A 20139-nucleotide genomic window follows, 5' to 3' on the forward strand; every position below is an offset into this window, starting at 1 on the left:
TTGACTCAAAGAACTTCTCTTTTGATTACAATCTTCATCCATATTAATAAAATATGTTCCATATTAATCAATAGTGAACGTCTTTGTTTAGTCATCACTTTCATCATGTAAGATGCTGTAGAAATTCCTTGCTCTTTATACTGATCCTTCTTTCGAATAATCGTTCACACTGATGCTTTATTCATTCCATTTTCCTGTGCGATTTTAGTATACAATGCACCATCTTCATGGTACCTGAAAATATCAAGTTTTTTTTTCTAATGTAAGTGATTTACATTTAGTAGCGCCACCGCTTTCATTACTTTTCCTTTATTGACTCATCATTTCGTATTTAATGGGGTAAAAAATAAATTGTGAAATGTGAAAAGTTTGAAAAGCTATCACGTTGTCTCGTCAGGATGGAATTAGGAATACTGAACTCTTTTGAGGGGAGCTATTGGCACATGTTCATGTGAGACAATAGAGTTGGCACTGCAGCATATATGTATGCATACCTAGGCTACAACAATGCAGCATATATGTAGAGTATGTGTCTAGGCTACTGAATGAGATTTAATATGTACAGTAAATTTTCCACTTAAACCTAATTGAAAACCGTGTTATAGTGAAACCTGTGCTGTTTGAAGCTGTGCTAAATGAGATATTGCTGTACTGTGTTCAAGTATGGAAACCTCATCTGAAAAAAGCCATTCGGCTTCTTGAAAGGGTCCAAAGATGAGCAACTCAGTTGTTGAGGTTGGCAAAAGGATGGCCGTAAGAGGAAAGACTGATTATGTGTGCTACAGAGCTTGGCAACCAGGCACCTCAGAGTCAACCTGATTGACGTTTATAAGACTCTGAGAGGGATTAGTAAGGTGAATGAAGGTGGAATTTTTGCTGTTATAAAGAATTCCAGAACTAGGGGCCATAAATTCAAATGGCGCCTCCGTAGCCAGGTGGGAAGGAGCAGCAGTGCGTAGCACACGCTTCTTGATTAGACCGGGGTTCGAGCCCGTCACCACCAAATACGGAGGATGCGGAAAGGTCATTCAGGGAATGACCACCGCATATCCCGGAGCAATATGGCCTTAGTTGCTAATGCTCCTAAAAACCAAATAACAACAACATAAATTCAAATTACAGGGGTTGAGGTATAGATTAGATTGTAGGAAGTTTTCTTTTAGTTAGTGAGTCACTGATTTATGGAACAAGTTGCTGTCAGGTAGTTGAGGCTGACAGTTTTATTAATTTCAAAGGTAATTAGACTTGTGCAAGGAGGGAAGCATATAATTTTTATTTTATTATCTATTTGATGGGTTTTTTTTACCAGTGTAGCAAAAGCCAATGCTTCCTTGCACTATGTAGTGAGTACTATTGTCACTGTTTGGAAAATGTATAAACGGTCTTTAGGGTGCTGTGGAGGAAGCATAAAAAATTTCCATATGTGGCAAAAATAATCATGGAGCAGGTACAGAAGCAGAACAATTTGCACTAGGTGAGATTTGTTATGTTGTTGCTATCACTATATTGCTGATGATATTTTAAGGAGTCCTTATGTGCTGTGATGTAATGATTAGATCGTAGATATAGCTTAGCTTAATTTTTCAGCACTCATCTCATGAGGTGAGTGCTGAAAAATTAAGCTAAGCTATATCTACGATCTAGTATCACTATATTATTATTATTAGCCATATGGTGCAAGGAAGCCTGAGGCTTATGCTGCACTAGCCAAAAAAATTCCCAAGTTACCCTGAGAGAAAGAGAGAGAGAATGAATGATTGATGTTGATATCCAGCTCAGGACCCTGTGTGTGCCAAGCCCATACTCACCAGATGTGAGCCCCTGGGGTTAAATAGCTTGTAGTCCAGATGGGTGAAGGTAGATCAGCCTTTCATTTGGGCGGCGCATTATGGCCTTAGCTGCCAATGCGCCATAAAAAACCAAATCAAATCAAATCAAATTCATTTGGGCAGGGGGAGGGGTGATATGAGAAGATCTGCAGAAGTATCCTTTCAAGTGTTGTTAAGCCAGCTGAAACTGGCTGAATTTGTTGTGTTATGGAGAGAATCTGCTTGAAACTGATATGACCTTATACTGCACCTAGGATAGTGAACCCAGTTGGCAGTTAGAAATCATATTAAAAATATTGTTTAATAATATTATGCTTCTGTGCATTCTGTTTTTCTCTCTTATTGTAGAATGTTAATGCTGCTTATTCTTGGTGGATACCATCACCCTGGGTGATGGTATCCACTGAGAATAAGCAGCACAAAAGTGTACTATTATCAAATTATTTCAACATGTGCAATGAAATATAACTCTGTTCCTTTATTAAATTGTTAAAAATATTGGTTAGGGGTTCAGACAAAAGATGCTTACAGCTTTTAGACAGAAGTTAGAAATCCAATCATACCCATTAGCTTGACAACTGAGCAGTTGGTTGATAATGTCTTTCAAGTCAAATTTGTTGAGGACCATTGAATATAAAGAAGGAGCAGGATGCAATTGAAAATCTGGTTGAAATACCACGAATAATTATGTAGTTGAGGACAAATTCAGCCTAGGAATGCAGGTGTAAGCTTTCAGGATACTTGGCCTGAACTTTCTGCACAGTCAGTAATTGCTTCATTCTTGATCTTGTTAATCTGTTCATGGGTAACTGTATAGACTGCAGATGCAAGGCTCTGATGGCTGAGCCTTCAGGCTGCTTATCGGCAATCTGCTTTGTCTTGAGTAATGGGGTGAGTTTGAGGTTCCACCCAGACTTGCCCAAATATTTGAAATTAGGTGTTGGTTTTAAACACCACAGATCTCAAATATTACGGGAAGTTTGGGAAGATGCATAGGTAGTATAGGTAATGGTTAAGGATGAGAGGTAATAATGCTAAGAAAACAAATTGAATAGTGCCAGTTTCACCTGTTGATTAAACATTTTAGGAGAAAAGTTTCTTTTCCCGGAATGAAATTAAAGGAATATTGGTACTGAATTCAAAGGCACTATGATCTGATTTTTATGGAGTCATTAGTGCAACTAAAGATAGAGAATTCTTCTAAAAGCTTTGTCACTTATTAAAAAAATAATTTATAATGTCTCTGTATAACACATTTCACCAGAGAATTATTCATATTTGGCATTGCATGTTCAATCATATGGCTACATTTTACTACATGTTCATTCATACTTCACACAATGTTTCCTACAATGCAAGATGTTTGTTATTCATCCATTATAGCTGACAGATGAGTTTGTTACATTGTCAAATTTAAAATGGTTTTACACTTAATATATGCTGAAAGCATCAGTCTCACAGCAGTTTCTTGAACTGATGCCTTCAACTCGTGCTCTCTCTCTCTCTCTCTCACACTCATGTCAAATTTGGTCTTGACAGCTGCTAATAATGTAGTAATTAACATAATATAGTAATAATGTAATGTAGTAACTAACTAACATTAACTCTATTACTTAATTACAAAATAAATTTCAATTATTGCTGATTGTGTTTATGGTGATTATTGTGAAAATGATGCACATTAATTAATTATTATTAATTTATGTGACAAAGCATTATTAATTTGAATTCATCCTAATTTATAATAATTAATTGGTTCTACCCTTTTTTGTTTAGCAGAAAACTGTATCTGAGCTACTGAATTCTGTTAAACACAAGCATCTGTATTCTCTAAGACTGATGGCAGATTCTAGCAGAATTATGAACCCTGCGGAATCAAAATAATGCATGCAAAATACAAAGACAATGCACGATTTAGTTATATTTTATTGTCATTAAAATGGCCCTGCCAGTGGTCTAAGACAATGTTTTTAGTTTTGTCACATTTTTTGCTTTAAGAAGAAGGTAACAGTCAATATTATACTAATTCATGAAGTACAATTCAATTCATAAAAAGTCATCACAGCACAAGAAATAAAATGAAACTAGGAATAGGCAGCAAGTTTTCTTAATCGGATCTCTTGTTCATAGCAATTTTTAGATATTTTAAGGTAGTATACTTAATCTTATATATACATGTATGCATACATACATTATCAAGGATTGTTTTGTTTGCTCCTGCTTCTAATAATGTGTTGAACATGATTTTGGTATCTTTAAGGACTGCTGCATAATGGAGGGGAGTTCGTCCATCCTGTTAATGAGAGTAATTAATATTTATATTAACTAATTTTTTGAACTGAAAATAACAAATTATTTGTGGATGTTTTGGAAGATTTAGTATTGGCAAGAGGAGGTAAGAAAACAAAAGATTATACAACAGTAGGGATAAAGAGCTGATTATCCCATTGTATAAGGCAATGGTCAGTCCACATTTTGAGTACTGAATACAGGTGTGGAGGCCTCATTTTAGGAAGGATGTGGAGCTGCTAGAACAAGTACAGAGAAGAGAAACAAGATTGCTGAGCAGAACAAAAGGGTGCTCTTACCAAGAAAGGCTTCAGTTCTGCAAATTGCAGTGTCTCGAGACTAGGCACCTGTGAGGTGATCTGATTGAGGAGTTTAAGGCTCTGAATGGATTGAGCAAGCTCAATGTTGATGGGATTGTTTTTGCTCAGACCCCACACATGAAGAGGCACAAATTCAAATTGAGGAAGAACGGTTACAGAATAGATATGTGGAAGTTTGCCTTTAGCCAACGGGTGGTTGACTGTTGGAACAAGGTTCCATCGGTGTTTTGGAAGTTGATAGTTTAAATAAATTCAAGGAAGAACTAGACAAACTATTAGAGGGAATAAATAGGTGTCTTTTTTTTATTATTATTATTTTTTTAGCTGATGCCGTATAAGGCATCATTTGCCACTGCTAATGCTAATACAAATGATACCTTGTACCTACAAATGTAATACATTTGTAGGTAGAAGGAATCTATTTTGTAGAGATGGTATTCATTTGAACCATGGTGGTTCAAGGATTTTTGCCAGTATCATTGAATATACCCTAAGGGGAAACTGCTAGTTGTGGGGGAGAAGGGTAATTTCGATCAGCATTTATCTGATGATATGGATAAAAGTAATGCTTGCACTTATCTCTTGAATTCTTGTTTTTACCACAACAGCCGATGTTGATAAGATGTTCTGAGTGTAGAAGTTTTCAAATGAGGGGGAAGATAAAACTTGGGATACAAACCTAAATAACTTCAATGAGTGCATTAGGGTAATAAACTATAGAAGATTACTTAGAGTCAACTGTCTACAGTAATGTCAGGAGAGTTGTCAATAAAATGGCTCAATTTGAACTCCTGTTTAGGACAGATAATGCCGATATAATAGGGCTAACAGAAATGTGATGCCACCCGTCTTATCAAAAGCAGCCTGAGCATGAAAAGAGCTTTTGCTGAGTCTGAAGTAAGTTGGGTTGAGATGGGTTGTTCGATCATTGCTGAGTCAGGAGTAAGATACAGACCAGAAGATTGTCAAGAATATGATGAGAGTCTTTACATGCAGATGGAATGGGCAAGCAAGAGTGAATGTCTTATTATGGGTGACTATAATCTGCCCCATATTAATTGATATAAGTGGGAGGGAAACACACCATGGGGAAAAACTTTTTAAAATAAACTAGATGATTATCATTTGTACCAGTATGTTAAAGAAAATACTAGTGATGAGATATTCTTGACCTCATCATTACTAACGAATCAATGACATCACAGGGCTTAAAGTATAGGAACCATTGTGAGGAAGTGATCATGCAGTCATCAGTTGTAAGATGAAAAAGATGTTGGAGTAGTTAAAGGTAAAAGTTCGCAAGCCGGCCGCTAGTTAGTAATCCGGACCGAACCTATTGGTAACTCTCTAGGAGGCTTCCGGATCAGCTAGTGTATAATCTTGCTATCTCTACTCTGCCAGATACTGACTGGAGAGAGTCCGAGTAGTGTGTATGTGGGGAGCATTGTCGAGGCCACGTTATGTCAAGGATATGAGTATATTCTTAACACGTGTACGCCATATCCAAAAATTTCATTACTTCATACAGCATGTCCCACCCACTTTTTCTTACTATTGAATACACCATGAATTGTCAAACTAATAGAGCAAGCTTATCTGCGAAAAGATCTAAACCTCCCAAGCACTTCCTAATTAATTTCACAAATATACGTGGTCTCAATCATAATCTCAACTATGTCCACTTCCACTTGCAGTCTGCCAAACCCCATGTACTTTTTCTGACAGAATCTCAGTTATCGGTTGATTCAACTACTGCTCATCTCAGATGCCCAAATTATTCGCTGTATGATTCCTTTCGCCTCAAAGGTGGTACTTGTGCATATGTCAGTTCTGATATTCCCTGTCAGAGACTTGGCAGTTTGGAATCTCCTCTCTTTGATCTTCTCTGGCTTAAAATCTCTCTACCTCATTGTGTCAAATTCATCTGTTGTCTCTACCGTTCTCCCAACTCCACTAATCACTTGGAGCTCTTTGACTTCCTCTCTTTGCAACTTGACTTTCTCCAGTCCAACTTTCCTAACAGTGAGGTAATTTTCCTTGGTGATTTAAATGTTCACAACTCCAGCTGGCTTCCATTTTCTAGTCACACCGACCCAGCTGGTCGAGATGCTGAGGCTTTTGCAATTACTGATGACCTTGCACAGATTGTTCATTTAGCTACAAGAATATTGGACAATCTTAATCACACAGCCAATATGCTTGATCTTTTTCTCACAAACAACCCTTATAAGTACATGGTTGAAGTGAGAGGTCCTTTAGGCACTTCAGATCGCAACTTGGTGATTGTCCTTTATCTCATGGCTATTCCCAACCTTGTGTTGTTTGGCATTACAAGAATGCAAAATGGGATGACCTGCGAGACTTCTTTTCTTCTTTTCCTTGGTCGGATTACTGTTTCAAAACTTCTGATGTCAACGTTTGCTCAGATTGTGTCAGTGAAATTATTCTTGCAGGAATGGAATCCCTTATCCCACACTCCACTTTAAAATCTCGTCCTTTATCTAAACCTTGGTTTTCCAATAAATGTGCTATGGCTGTTCAAGAGAAGAATGTTGCATATTGTAATTGGCTTGTTTCTAATTCTTCAGTTTCATTTTCTGCCTACACCAAAGCTCGCAACAATTGTAAAGCAGTTATTAATCAGTCCAAACTAGAGTTTGAACAGGCTAAGAGTAGAAAACTTGCTTCTTGCCCTAATGGTAGCCGAGCATTCTGGTCTCTTGCCAAAGCTATTGGCCGCAACTTTTGCCCATCTCTGCTTCAACCTCTGTCCAAACCAGATGGTTCTGTTGTCACTTCAGCCAAGGATAAAGCTGACTTGCTAGCATCCCATTTTTCTTCCAACTCATGTATTAATGATCTTGGTAAAACACCTCCCACCATTCCCAACACGCTGCATTCAATGCCTCCTGTGGTCTTCCATCAAAAGGATGTCAGAAGGATTTTGACGAATCTTGATGCTAAGAAAGCTCCAGGTCCTGATGGTATTTCTCCACTTGTTCTCAAAACCTGTGCTCCTGAACTTACTCTATTCTTTGCTGCCTTTTTTCACTTTCTTATTCCAAAGGTGTTTTTCCTTCTGCTTGAAAATTTGTTCATATCCAGCCAGTTCCTAAAAAGGGTGACAAATCTCTCCCATCCAGTTATTGTCCCATTGCAATTACTTCTACTCTTTCTAAAGTAATGGAGAAATCAATTAACCGCCAAATCTTAAACTACCTAGAAGCCTTCCATCTGAGCAATGATCGCCAGTATGGATTCCGTCAGTGCCTATTCACTGGTGATATTCTGGCTTATGTTACCCATTTATGGACTAATTCAATTTAAAGGTTCGGTGAAACTCAAGTAGTTGCTCTTGACATCTCAAAGGCTTTCGATCGTGTTTGGCATAAAGGTCTTCTAAACAAGATTCCATCTTATGGTTTGCCAACTGTTTTTAGTAATTGATTATCCAGTTTTCTCTCTGATCGCTCACTGAAGGTAATGGTAGATGGCTCTCTGTCTTCTAACTTCTCCACTAATGCTGGTGTCCCCCAAGGTTCAGTTCTTTTGCCCACTCTTTTCCTCTTGTATATTAATGACCTTCTTCCATTGACTGAAAATCCTATCCATAGTTTTGCCGACGATAGCACATTGCATTCCACTTGTCCTGCTCAATCAGCTTCAACTTCTCGAAAATCTGCTACCAATTCCTTAAATGCTGATCTTCAGGTAATTCTCCAGTGGGGCAAAGACCACTTAGCTGATTTCAACCCTTCTAAAACTCGGTCTTGTCTTATATCTCGCAAAAAGGATTCTTCCGCTCCTATGCTTATCTTTAGTGACACTCCAATTTCTAGGCAAAATGATATATCTCTTTTGGGGATTACCCTGACTTCTAATCTCCCTCTTGGCACAAGCACATTACAAATATTGCTTCTTCTGCATCTAAAAAACTTGGTTTTCTCTTTCGCTCTTGGCGTTACTTTTTTTCCAAACAGCTGCTCACTCTGTATAAATCACAAATCAGCCCTGTCATGGAATATTGTTCTCACATTTGGGGTGGTGCCCCCAAAACGTCTCTCAGGCTGTTTGATTCCATTTAGAAGAGGGCAGTTAGGTTAATTAATGATTCATTTCTAACAGAGTCTCTCCACTCACTGTCTCATAGACGTACTGTTTGTGCTGCATGAATCTTCTACAGATACTTCCATGGGCACTGTTCTTCTGAATTGTCTTCTATAATTCCCGCTCTCTCTCCCTCTCTTTCAAAACAGTTGAAACACGTGCCGCCAACATCCATTTACTGTCCAACTCCAAACTCACAGAACCAACTTTTTATCTTCCTCGTTTATTCATTCAACTGCCGTTTTCTGGAACAACCTTCCTTCATACATATTTCCTGAAAATTACAATCTACAGAAGTTCAAGTCCAATGTCAACAAATATCTTCTTTCGTCTTCTCAACCTCCAACCCAAGCACGGTACTAAGTACTATAGGTTCTAATACCTCTCGTGTTTGGGGTTTACATAAAAAAAAAAAAAAAAAAATTAGGTGTGACCATGTTTGGTTTTCTCCGCAGTGGCATAATGGGGAATCCCTGATGTGGAAAGTTGACAGCTTGGCATTAAAAGAGCCGTGCCTTGTTAGAAGAAAGGTGGTGTAGAGCCCCGGTGAGAACCAGTTTGGCTGTTCGGGATACACTTGGGTAATGTCCGGGATGAACTTCCGGGTTATTTCACCTTTAGTTGAGTCCGCCCATCGAGACTGCCAGGTTTGTTGAAGATATTTGGTTAGTTGTTTCTTTTCTGTGTTGCTGTTGTTGGTCGGGTCTGTGGTGAAGCCAATGCAAGTTACACTGTTCTCTCTTGATAATTGATATAGCATGCCACTGCGGACAATCTCCAGGTCCAAGGGTAGGAGCCCCATAAGGGCCTGTAGGTTCGCGTGTTCGAATCCCGCCTCGGGCTTGGATCAGAGTAAAATGCAAAAACTTTGGGAGATGCATTATGGCCATTGAAGCCGATGCGCCAACAACTAACAAAAACAAACAAACAAAAAAAAAACCTTCGTGCTGAGAGCGAAGAATGGGGACAATAAATTTTTCATGTATTCAAATACAACAAAGAAGAAAGCTAATCAGATCGGCACATTGTGCAGAGTATGCTGGAAAGTCTTTGATAACCCAGCTGATATTGGGGATGAATTGAATAGGTACTTCGCATTGGTCTTTACTGACAAAAGACCATTTATGCTGAGAAGTGGCTGTACGAGTGAGGCTGAGCCATATGAAAATAGTGATGTCGTAAGTACAAATGATTGTTTATTTGAAAAATCTTTGAGCATAAAGTAATAATGTTGATGGCATATACATGTACCCTGTAGTTTTGAGGCAGACTGCCAGGGAGTGCATTGAACCATTGAAGTTAATTATGAGGACTTCTTTGGACTCAGGGAGATTCCTTTAGATTGGAGAACTGCCAATGTATCGCCAATACATAAAAGTGGTTCTAAGAGTGAAGTTGGCAATTACAGACCAGTTAGTCTGACTTTAGTGGTAGGAAAAATCTTAGAGGCAATAATTAAGAATGCAATCCATGAATATTTAGATAGATATGGCATTCTGAAGGACACACAACATGGCTTTGTTAAGGGTAAATCATGCTTAACTACCTCAGTAGGCCATTTTTACACACAATTATGCATGAGCTGGATTTAGGTAACAATTTCAACATAGTTTATTTGGATTTTAGTAAAGCATTTGACTCTGTCCCTTATTAGAGGTTACTGTATAAGCTTGAACAGGTTGAGATTACTGGTAAGAATGTAAGATGCATTGCTGGGTGGCTGCAGGGCAGAATCCAGAGGGTTGTGATTATTGGATGTTCTTCAGATTGGTGTAACGTTGGGAATGGGTTCCTTCAAGGATTGGTTCTTGGGCCACTCTTGTTTCTCATTTTCTTAAATGACATTGACAAAGGGATAGAAGGAGTGATGTCAAAATTTGCAGATGATGTAAAGATTAGCAGAGTTGTTAATGATCAGTGCCAAGCAGCAATCCTTCAACAGACATGAACAGACTTCAAAGATGATCAGAGAAGTGGCAACTAGTTTTAATGGCTGCTAAATCAAAGTTTTACACTTGAGGAATAGACCCACAAATAAATTAAAAAGAGTGGAGGAGGAAAGGAATCTGGGGGTTACAATATGGCAGATATGAAGTTTTCTGAACATTGAAAACAGGTAGCCAGGAAAGCCCATGGTGTCCTATTGATGATTTATCGAATGTTATCATGTAGAGATAGGGAGGTCACAATTCCACTGTATAAGGTGATTGTAAGACCACATTTGGAATACTGTGTTCAAGTATGGGGACCTCACCTGAAAAAAGACATTGGGCTTCTTGAAAGGCTCAAAGATGGGTAACTTGAAAGGTGAGATTGGCAGAAGGAGAACCGTATGAGGAATGATTCTGATTATTTGGGCTATGGAGCTTGGCAACCAGGCACCTCAGAGGTCACTTGATTGAGGTTTATAAGGCTCTGAGAGGGATTAGTAAAATGAATGAATGTGGAATTCTCACTGTTTTAAAGAATTACAGAACTAGGGATCATAAATTCTAATTACAGGGGTTAAGGTTTAGCTTAGAATGTATGACGTTTTCTTTTAGCCAGTGAGTCGTTTATTGCTGGAATAAGTTGCCATCACAGGTAGTTAAAGATGGCAGTTTGAATAAGTTCAAAGGTCAATTGGATAATTACCTATATGATGAAGGAAGTATATAATTTGAATTTTTTTATCGACTTTTTTTTTTTCCAGTGCAGCAAAAGCCTGCAGTTTCCTTGCACTATATGGTGATTACTATTACTATATGGTATCAGCCAAAAACAAATTACCCATTTCATTTGCCGTTCCTTCTAATAATTTGTCTGCTCCATCTTTTAATTTATTCAGACTACTCACTTCCATAGCACTAGGTGGAAGCATTTGCATTAGTAGAGGCATATGATGCATGAAAGCAAGCTTATACCACATCAGCCAAAAAAAAAAAAAAAACCCCTTCCCATTTCACCCTTTAATTTGTTCCAAATGTTTGACTAGTTCTGCCTTGAATTTATTTAAACTATCAACTTCCACAAGCAGGTGGAAGTTCGTTCCAGCAATCAACTACCCACTGGCTAAAGGCAAATTTACACATATCTATTCAACAACTGTCTATCCTCAATTTCAGTTTATGCCCTCTCAGGTTTGTAATCTGAGTAAGAGGAAGAATCCCATCAGCATTGAACCTGCTCAATCCATTCAAGGCCTTATACACCCAAATCAGATCGCCTCACAGGTACCTAGTCTCCAGCTGCTGCAATTTGCAGAACTTAAGCCTTTCTTTGTAAGAGCGCCCCTTTGTTCCCCCCCCCTCACCAGTCTTGTTGCCCTTCTGTGTACTCATTCTAGCAACTGTACATCCTTCCTAAAATGAGGCTTCCAGACCTGTATGCTGTACTCAAGGGGTCAACATTATTCCATGAAGAGTAGTGTCCATTGATTACAGCTCTCTGTCTTTTCACACTCAGCCATCCTTTTATCCATTGTAGCAACTTTCCCTTAATGCCATACTGCTGCAATTTGTACAGTAGTCTTCTATGTGCAACAGTATCAAAAGCTTTCCTGAAATCCAAGTACTGTATATGATATCAAAATTATTTTTTGCATCCAGCTCCTTTGTGACCATGTCTTAGTATCCAGTCAAATTGATCAGACAAGACTTCCCCTTAACAAACACATGCTGGGTCTGAATTATTACTGTGGACTTGTCTAGATGATCCTGCAATGCTGCAACTAAGTAGGTTTCAGAATATATATGCAATTTCTCTGACATATCTATTCTGCAACATTCTTTTTCAATTTAAGTTTGTCTTCTTGTATGTATTGTTTAAGAAGGATTAAGATGTTTTGCATTTAATTAATTTCACCCTTTTAAGCATTAAGCAGGCATGCCAATGAAAATCAACCAGAAATAGAGAAAATACCAGTTCATTACTAACTGATTAACTAATAGTATATGAAAGTAATTATTTTCACTCCACATTTGTAATACTTTATAATCAACTGCAGTGAAATGCAACATATATTTCAGTCTCTGTGATTTAATAAATTAAGCAATCATGGTTATTGAATTTATTATGGTTATGCTTCCCCAATTAAAAAATAATTAATGATACAGTTGAAGTGCTTTTGCCCTACTAGAAAAATACTAAAATTTCACATTTTTTTGAAAATTAAAAAAAGTATTTTTGTTTATTCAAGGAATTCCAACGTGCGAATACATTTAATCATACATTTACGTTGACATTTATTACTTTGTTCTGTTGAGGTCTGGTGCATATTAGTCGGAAAAAAAAAAAAAAAAAAAAAAACCACCTTCACATCCCTCTGCTTTGGTGCAATTTTGTATGACATTCAATAGCCTGACTTATTACTTGTGAATTCATAAAAACTAACCACAGTAATAAGATATTTAATAAATTATATTCTTAGATTAAAAATGAATTTAGTCAAATTAGTCGGGGAAAAAAAAAAAAAAAAACTACCTTCTCCCGCCACATATCTCTCTGCTTTGGTGCAGTTTGGTATGACATTCGCTAGCCTGACTTATTAGTTATGAATTCATAAATACTAACCACAGTAAAAAGATATTTAATAAATTATATTTTTAGATTAAAGAGAGAATGTTTATTGCTTGTATACTATCATATATAGATATATATAAAAGATCTCACATACCCAAGAATACCAGTATATGTGGTTCAAAACTTACGTTACATTTTAATCATTTATTCAAGTACATGATTCTACTTATTATCTAACTGTTACTTAACCTACATTGAGCATTTATTTTTTTAATACTTTTTGATGGTTTAAAAATGACTTACAACATTACACACTTATTATCATTATCAGATCGTATGTATAGCTTAGCTTAATTTATCATTATCATTAATATCATACAGAAGTGTGTTGGTTATGCCTAGACTTTTCAGATTTCTGAAAGTCCATGAACCAAATCAGATTCACAAATAAACCCATGAGTTTTGCCCACACATGCACAATTTTAACGATAGCAAATAATTCTCACAGCCTTTTCTCCTGGCAATTCTGCATATATTTGTAGTGGTAGGGCAGTTTTTCCCACAGATTGGGAACAGGACCACAGTCCAAGTCTGCAGCAGGTTGTGGGGGGGTGACTGTTCATGTGTGGCCATCTATTAACATAAGCAAAGAGCTCCTTGCTACTTTTCTTGATACCCCTAGACAAAGACATCTATTAATCTGCATTAGCATACCTGACCCCCTGAATAACTTGGTTATAGACTAATTTAGTGTAGTATTCCGTGTCCCCTGATAATTTATAATGATCCCATGCAATTTTCTTCTCTGTCATTAAACTCATCAGATCATCTGACATCCATTTTGATCTGAAGCTCGAACAATATCACTAAAATCACTTAGTTAGTATAAATGCTCTATTATTAACTACTTGAACATTTGGCATTTATATATTTTTAACAACATCAGTTGGTACCACTGAAAAGTCTAAAAAAAATGTATGAACCTGATATAATGACTTTTTTGCAAAAACAATCCTTTTCCTTTTATCCTTGATAGCAGATTTGAATATCACAGCTAATAACAAAATCATGAATAGTGATTTCCCTTGTAGCCTCTAATATGTTGGAATAGAAAGCAGTTATGTAGCAAATCTACTGAATGATCTGCTAACCAATGAGTTCAGTTCTGGAAAGTTAAAATCCCCCGTGATAAGATATTGTAATTTCCACTGTGTTTGTCTCTATAATTCATTATATTCATCACAGTCATTAGCATATACTCCTCTCATTTTTGCTTTTCCAATCCTTGTGTCACCTCAGGCAGACTCGGTATTACGGTGCAAAATTCAAATTGAGGAAAGACAGATGTAGGATAGATGTGCAGAAGTTTGCCTTTAGCCAGTGGTTAGTTGGTTGGTGGAACAGACTTCCATCCTTTGTTGTGGAAGTTGATAGCATAAATTTAAGGCTGAGCTGGACAGGTATTTGGAAAGAATGGAGAGGTGAAATGGGAGCGGGTTTTTTTTTTTTTTTTTTTTTTTTGGCTGATGCTGCATAAGCTTGTTTTCTTGCATCATATACCTCTACTAATGCTAATATGCACTCATTCTGTTCAAATTTTGCATCCCTAATATCACAGTCATGGACAGAACTAGACTGGGGCAGTGCCCTGGGGCCCAAGGAGCTCTGGTCCCGGCAGTCTGTCAACCCCTTCATACTTACTTGTTCCCTAAGGAGGGGGTAAAATTTGTTGCCCCAGGGCCCATTGTTTACTTGTTCCATTGCTGTGATCAGTGATACCATGTTTCTGATATTCCTATAAACTCAGCATCTCATCACTTAAACACACTTCAAATCCTTGAATTTATCTCTTCAAGGCCTAACTTTTTCATAACTTGAATGGTGCCTCCGTAGTCAGGTGGGCAGGAGCAGTAGTGCATAACACACGCTTCTTGATTAGAGCGGAGTTTGAGCCCATGACCACCGAATACGGAGAATGTGGAAAGGTCAGAGAATGACCACCGCATGTCCACGGAGCAATATGGCCTTAGTTGCTAATGCTCCTAAAAACCCAACAACAACAATAACTTGAATATCGTATGCACAGCATTGTCATTAAACATTCTTAGTCAACTTTATATTATCATTAGGTTCTACTTTATTATATTATATAATCATTAAGTTTTGCCGGAACAAACTTCCAAATGTCATTGTGGAAGTTGATAGCTTAAATAAATTCGAGGAGGAACTGGACAAATGTTTAGAGGGAATGGATGTGTAAAATGGGTTTTTTCTTTATTTTGGCTGATGCTACATAAACTTGCTTTCTTGCATCATATTCCTCTACTGCTACTTCAAGGGTTATTGTTTTTCGTGTCAGTGTTTTCACAAAAATTTGCATTCCACCTCTAAGACTTAAAACAAGGTGAAGGGTTGTTCTTTTCGGATGTTGTAGTCTAATAGAGTGCATCCATTTTCCAATTGTTTCCCAGCAAAGATAAGACATTAGTAAAGGCACATGATGCAAGAAAGCAAGCTTATATAGCATCAGTCAAAAACACATACGCTCTCTCTCTCTCTCTCTCTCTCTCCTCATTTTACCCATCCACTCGCTCTAAATGTTTTTCTAGTTCTGCCTTGAACCTATTTAAACTATCAACTTCTACAACTACATTATTATTATTATAGCCATGTGGTGCAAGGAAGCCTAAAGCTTATGCTGCGCCAGCAAAAAAAAAATTCCCGAGTTACCCTGAGTGAGAGTCAAAAGTAGAAAGAAATCATCAAGAAAGAGAAGAATAATGATTGATGATATCCAGCTCAGCACCCTGGGTGTGCCAAGCCCATACTCACCAGATGTGAGCCCCTGGGGTCAAATACATCTCATTCAGATCACCTTACAGGTGCCTAGTCTCCAGACACTGTAATTTCCAAAACTTAAGCCTTTCTTCGTAAGAGCAACCCTTTGTTCCAGTCACTAATCTTGTTGCCCTTCTCTGTACTCGTTCCAGCAGCTATACATCCTTCTTAAAATGAGACCTCCAGACCTGTATACAGTACTCAAGGTGTGGCCTGACCATTGCCTTATAGAAGGGGATAATCACGTCCTTATCCCTGCTAGAAAAATTCCTCTATGTCTTTGACAAGACACCATGAGCTACTCTTTCAGACCATCTGCACTGCTCAGAAAACTTCATATCTGCCTGCACAATTACCCCCAGGCCATTTTCATTCTCTACCACTGTCAGTGTAGCCACACAGTTGATATGTTACTGTGGGGTTACTGTTTCCCATATGCAGTATTTTACATTTGTTAATGTTAAACTTCATTTGCCACCTCTCAGCCCATCCGCTCAACTTTTCTAGATCCTGTTGCTGCAGTGTACTGTCATTAGTGTCCTTAACAACCCTGCCAACCTTCGTATCATCTGCAAACTTGGACATTAAGCCTGATATATCATCATCAATATCATTAATAAATACACAAAACAACAATGGACCCAACACTGAACCCTGGGGGACTCCACTAATGACATGAAGAGCAGTGTCCATTAATTACCACCCTCTGTCTTTTCCCACTCAATCGTCCCTTTATCCATAGCAGCAATTTGCCACCAATGCCACACTGCTCCAATTTGTGCAGCAGTCTTCCATGTGCAACAATGTCAAAAGCCTTTCTAATATCCAAATATATGATATCAAAGTTATTCCCTGCATCCAGTTCCTTTGTGACTGCATCATAGTATCCAATCAAATTGGTCAGGCAAGACTTCCCCTTAACAAAACCATGCTGTGTCCGAGCTATAACTGAAGTCTTGTCTAAATGATCCTGCAGTGCTTCTTTAACTAGTGCCTCCATTAATTTTCCTGGAACAGAAGTTAAACTAACAGGTCTATAATTACTTGTGTCGCCCATTGATCCTCCTTTGTGAATTGGGGTCACATTTGCACATCTCCAGTCCATGGGGACCTCCCCTGAATCCAAGGAAGCTCTCATAATTATGGCTAAAGGCTTGTTTACTTTTTTTGCTGCCTCATTTAATATAACTGGATAGATCCCATCCAACTTAGGTACCTTTTTTATGTTTATCTTCAACAATTTCTCCTCCACTTTGCTCTCGGTTATTACAAAATCATCTGGCTCACTGCCAAGTTTAAATCACCTCTGGCATCCCCCTCCGCGAATAACTCCTCATGTGCAAATGTAGATGCAAAATACTCATTTAGTTTGTTACCTACCTGAGCAGGATCATCAACAATTGAACCATCGATATCAAGTGGACCAGATTCATACCCGTCCTTCTAAAGTTTACATGAGTAAAGAACTCTGCTGTTTTTCTTTGCATCCTTTGTCAAAGATTTCTCATAATCTGCCTTTGCCTGCCTAACTTCCTTTGTGACTTGGTTACAGACTAGCTTAAATCTATCATAGACTTCTGTGTCACCTGTTAATTTTTATGTATCCCATGCATTTTTCTTCTCTGCCATATGTCTCATTAGTTCATCTGACATCCATTTAAGCCTAAACCTTGAACAATATTTCTTAGTTCGTATGAAAAGCCTAGTAGCTTCCAAGATAAATTCTTTGAATGCTTCTCATTTTGAATTTGCTGTTGGTAACATCATCAGTTGGTCCCACCATATAGAATTTAAATACTGTCTTAGGCCACCATAGTCACCTTTATGAAAGCAAAAACCCTTCCCTTTATCCCTGATAGTAGTTACCTCTTTAAGTAAATCCCACTTCAGCACACTGTGATCACTGCCACCTAATGGTTCCTTTATCTGCAGATTCTTAATGCATGAAGAATCTCTACTGATAATCAGATCAAAGGTATTACTTCCTTTATTTTCCTCCCGAACATGCTGCTGTAGAAAATAATCATCCAATAAATCCACAGAAGCCTAGCTAGCACATGAGTGACCAACAACCCACAAATTCCAGTCAGTATCTGGGAAATTAAATTCCCCCATTATAAGTCACTCTGATTTACTGGCCCACAATATTTCTCTGTACAGTTCCTTATTATACTCATCAGAATCATACACACTCCTCCTCTCAATTTTGCTTTCCCAGTGCTTATGTCACACCAAACTGACTCAACACTGTTCTGTCCACCCATGCCAACTGGCTGTACTTCCTTGGTTTTTGTGTTTCTTAACTAATAGCATGACCCCTCCTCCCTTCCTATCCTGTCTATCCTTCCTGTACATATTGTACTCCCCAAATTCCATTTCTGCATTCCTTATATCTGTGTGACACCATGTCTCTGATATCCCAACAATATCTACCTTTGATGTTTTGAATAACACCTCAAATTCATTAAATTTATTTACCGAACTCCTAGCATTGTTGTACACGCAAGTATACATGCACCTGTTCCTATTCTTAGCACCCTAACACAGCCCATGTATTTACTTGTTCCGTAATGACTCCCAACTGTCTCTGAAATCCCCTGCCTCTTGTTTTTCAGGCTGCTGCTCATTCCAATAGAAGCAGTGCAGGAATCACTTTCATCTCTTCCAGTGGCTACTGTTAATCCATTAGTCTGTGTATCCCCCAAGCTATCAGTTTTCTGACCCACCGAACACTGCCTTGATAGCATCAGCAAATATTCTTGCACCCTTTCTATTTAAGTGTATCCCATCCCTGTAGAAGCAGTCTCTCCTGTTAACAAGCACAGACCAGGCTTAAAAAAATTCTACCCCCATTTGCTGGTCAGGAGGAATTCCTTTCTTATTCTAGATCTTGGCCTTTACATTCCTAATTCCTTTGGCTCTACATCTAGAGTTATGGTATATCATATTATCATATAATGCAATCATAGTTTTGCTGCATAAGAGGCCCCGAGTGCCAAGCGAGTGATCATAGCGATATTTCCAAAGTGATTTGAAAGCGTATTTTCTCTAAGCGACAGATTGTAGAGATTGTTAAAACCTTCTTTATTTCAAGTTATTTAATTTTGGCTTTTTCTAAATAAAGAACAAAGCTTAGTATCAAGGAAGGAAATACACCTTTCTTTTTTATATATATATATATATAACCCATTTCTCTAACAAACTAACCACTAATCTCGTATCGCTTGGTCACTGGTGGCACCGCTCCTGCCTCCACGTGGCGGGGCTGGTAGTCTGAGTATTAATCTAATACTCAGGGCGAAAAGGAGCAATTATGGATCCATTAATATCACCGACTGTAGAGCCTACGTGCTCGCATGAACTTAAGTCATCTCAAGCAAAAAGAATCAAAAAAGATGATTCTTCACATGACATACCTGCTTTTCTAATTTTACACTCTTTATCAACGAAACCTCTTAGTAGCTTATCGCCATTTCTTGTGCAGAAAAGCATAGAGGCTGTAGCAGGAACTCCCAAAATTGTCAAACGCCTTCGCTCAGGAGATCTTCTTATAGAGACTTCCCATCCCAGTCATTCTAGACAACTCCTGAAGCAAAAGACCTTCGGAGGCCTTCCCATTTCGGTAACCCTGCACAGAAGTTTAAACACCTCAAAGGGAGTCATCTCGGAATGGAACCTCCTTAATGTTTCTGAGGAAAAAATTGCCGAAGAACTTAAAGCACAACGTGTTGTCGGTGCTAAAAGAATTATGACCAAACAAGATGGTGTCCTTACACCCACAAGAAATGTTATCCTTACCTTCAGCAGTCCGAATCTACCAGAATCAGTAAAAGCTGGCTACCTTTCCTGTAAGATCCGACCATATATACCAAATCCACTTAGATGCTTTAAATGCCAGAAGTATGGTCATTCTCAAACAGCATGCCAAGGTAAGACAATCTGTCCCCTGTGTGGCTCATCAGACCATTCCCAAACTGAATGTACAGCAGCTACGCCAAAGTGTCCCAATTGCCAGGGTACTCACCCCGCATATTCTAGAACTTGCGAATTATGGAAAACGGGAAAGAAAATAATGAAGTACAAGGTAGAGAAAAATGTATCTTACCAAGAGGCACGTAAACAAATATTAAATGTGACCCCTGCCAAAACATATTCCAATGCAGTTAAAAACACTAAAGAATTTTCTACACAGACTTATATTACTATTCCTCCTAAATTATCTCTTATTCAATGGGCTAGATCCATCCTTGCGGATG

At 38.1% G+C, this 20139-nt stretch overlaps 2 protein-coding genes across 2 annotated transcripts in view; one reads left to right on the top strand and one right to left on the bottom strand.

Annotated features, from left to right (window-relative positions):
- The window catches only part of LOC150090365 (uncharacterized), a 314634-nt gene that overhangs the window by 227268 nt on the left and 67227 nt on the right, over window positions 1-20139 (top strand). The gene's annotated exons all lie outside the window — the stretch shown is intronic.
- LOC150090366 (uncharacterized) overlaps window positions 1-20139 on the bottom strand; it is a 331637-nt gene that overhangs the window by 183593 nt on the left and 127905 nt on the right. The window contains exon 9 of the mRNA XM_090387860.1: window positions 4021-4122. Within this exon, the coding sequence (XP_090243986.1) occupies window positions 4021-4122 (102 nt within the window). The remainder of the gene's footprint in view (window positions 1-4020; window positions 4123-20139) is intronic.

The sequence above is a fragment of the Mastigoproctus giganteus genome, chromosome 2 (genome assembly GCF_048544385.1).
Source record: "Mastigoproctus giganteus isolate SK-2022 chromosome 2, ASM4854438v1, whole genome shotgun sequence".
In the NCBI taxonomy this organism is placed as follows: Eukaryota; Metazoa; Arthropoda; class Arachnida; order Uropygi; family Thelyphonidae; genus Mastigoproctus; species Mastigoproctus giganteus.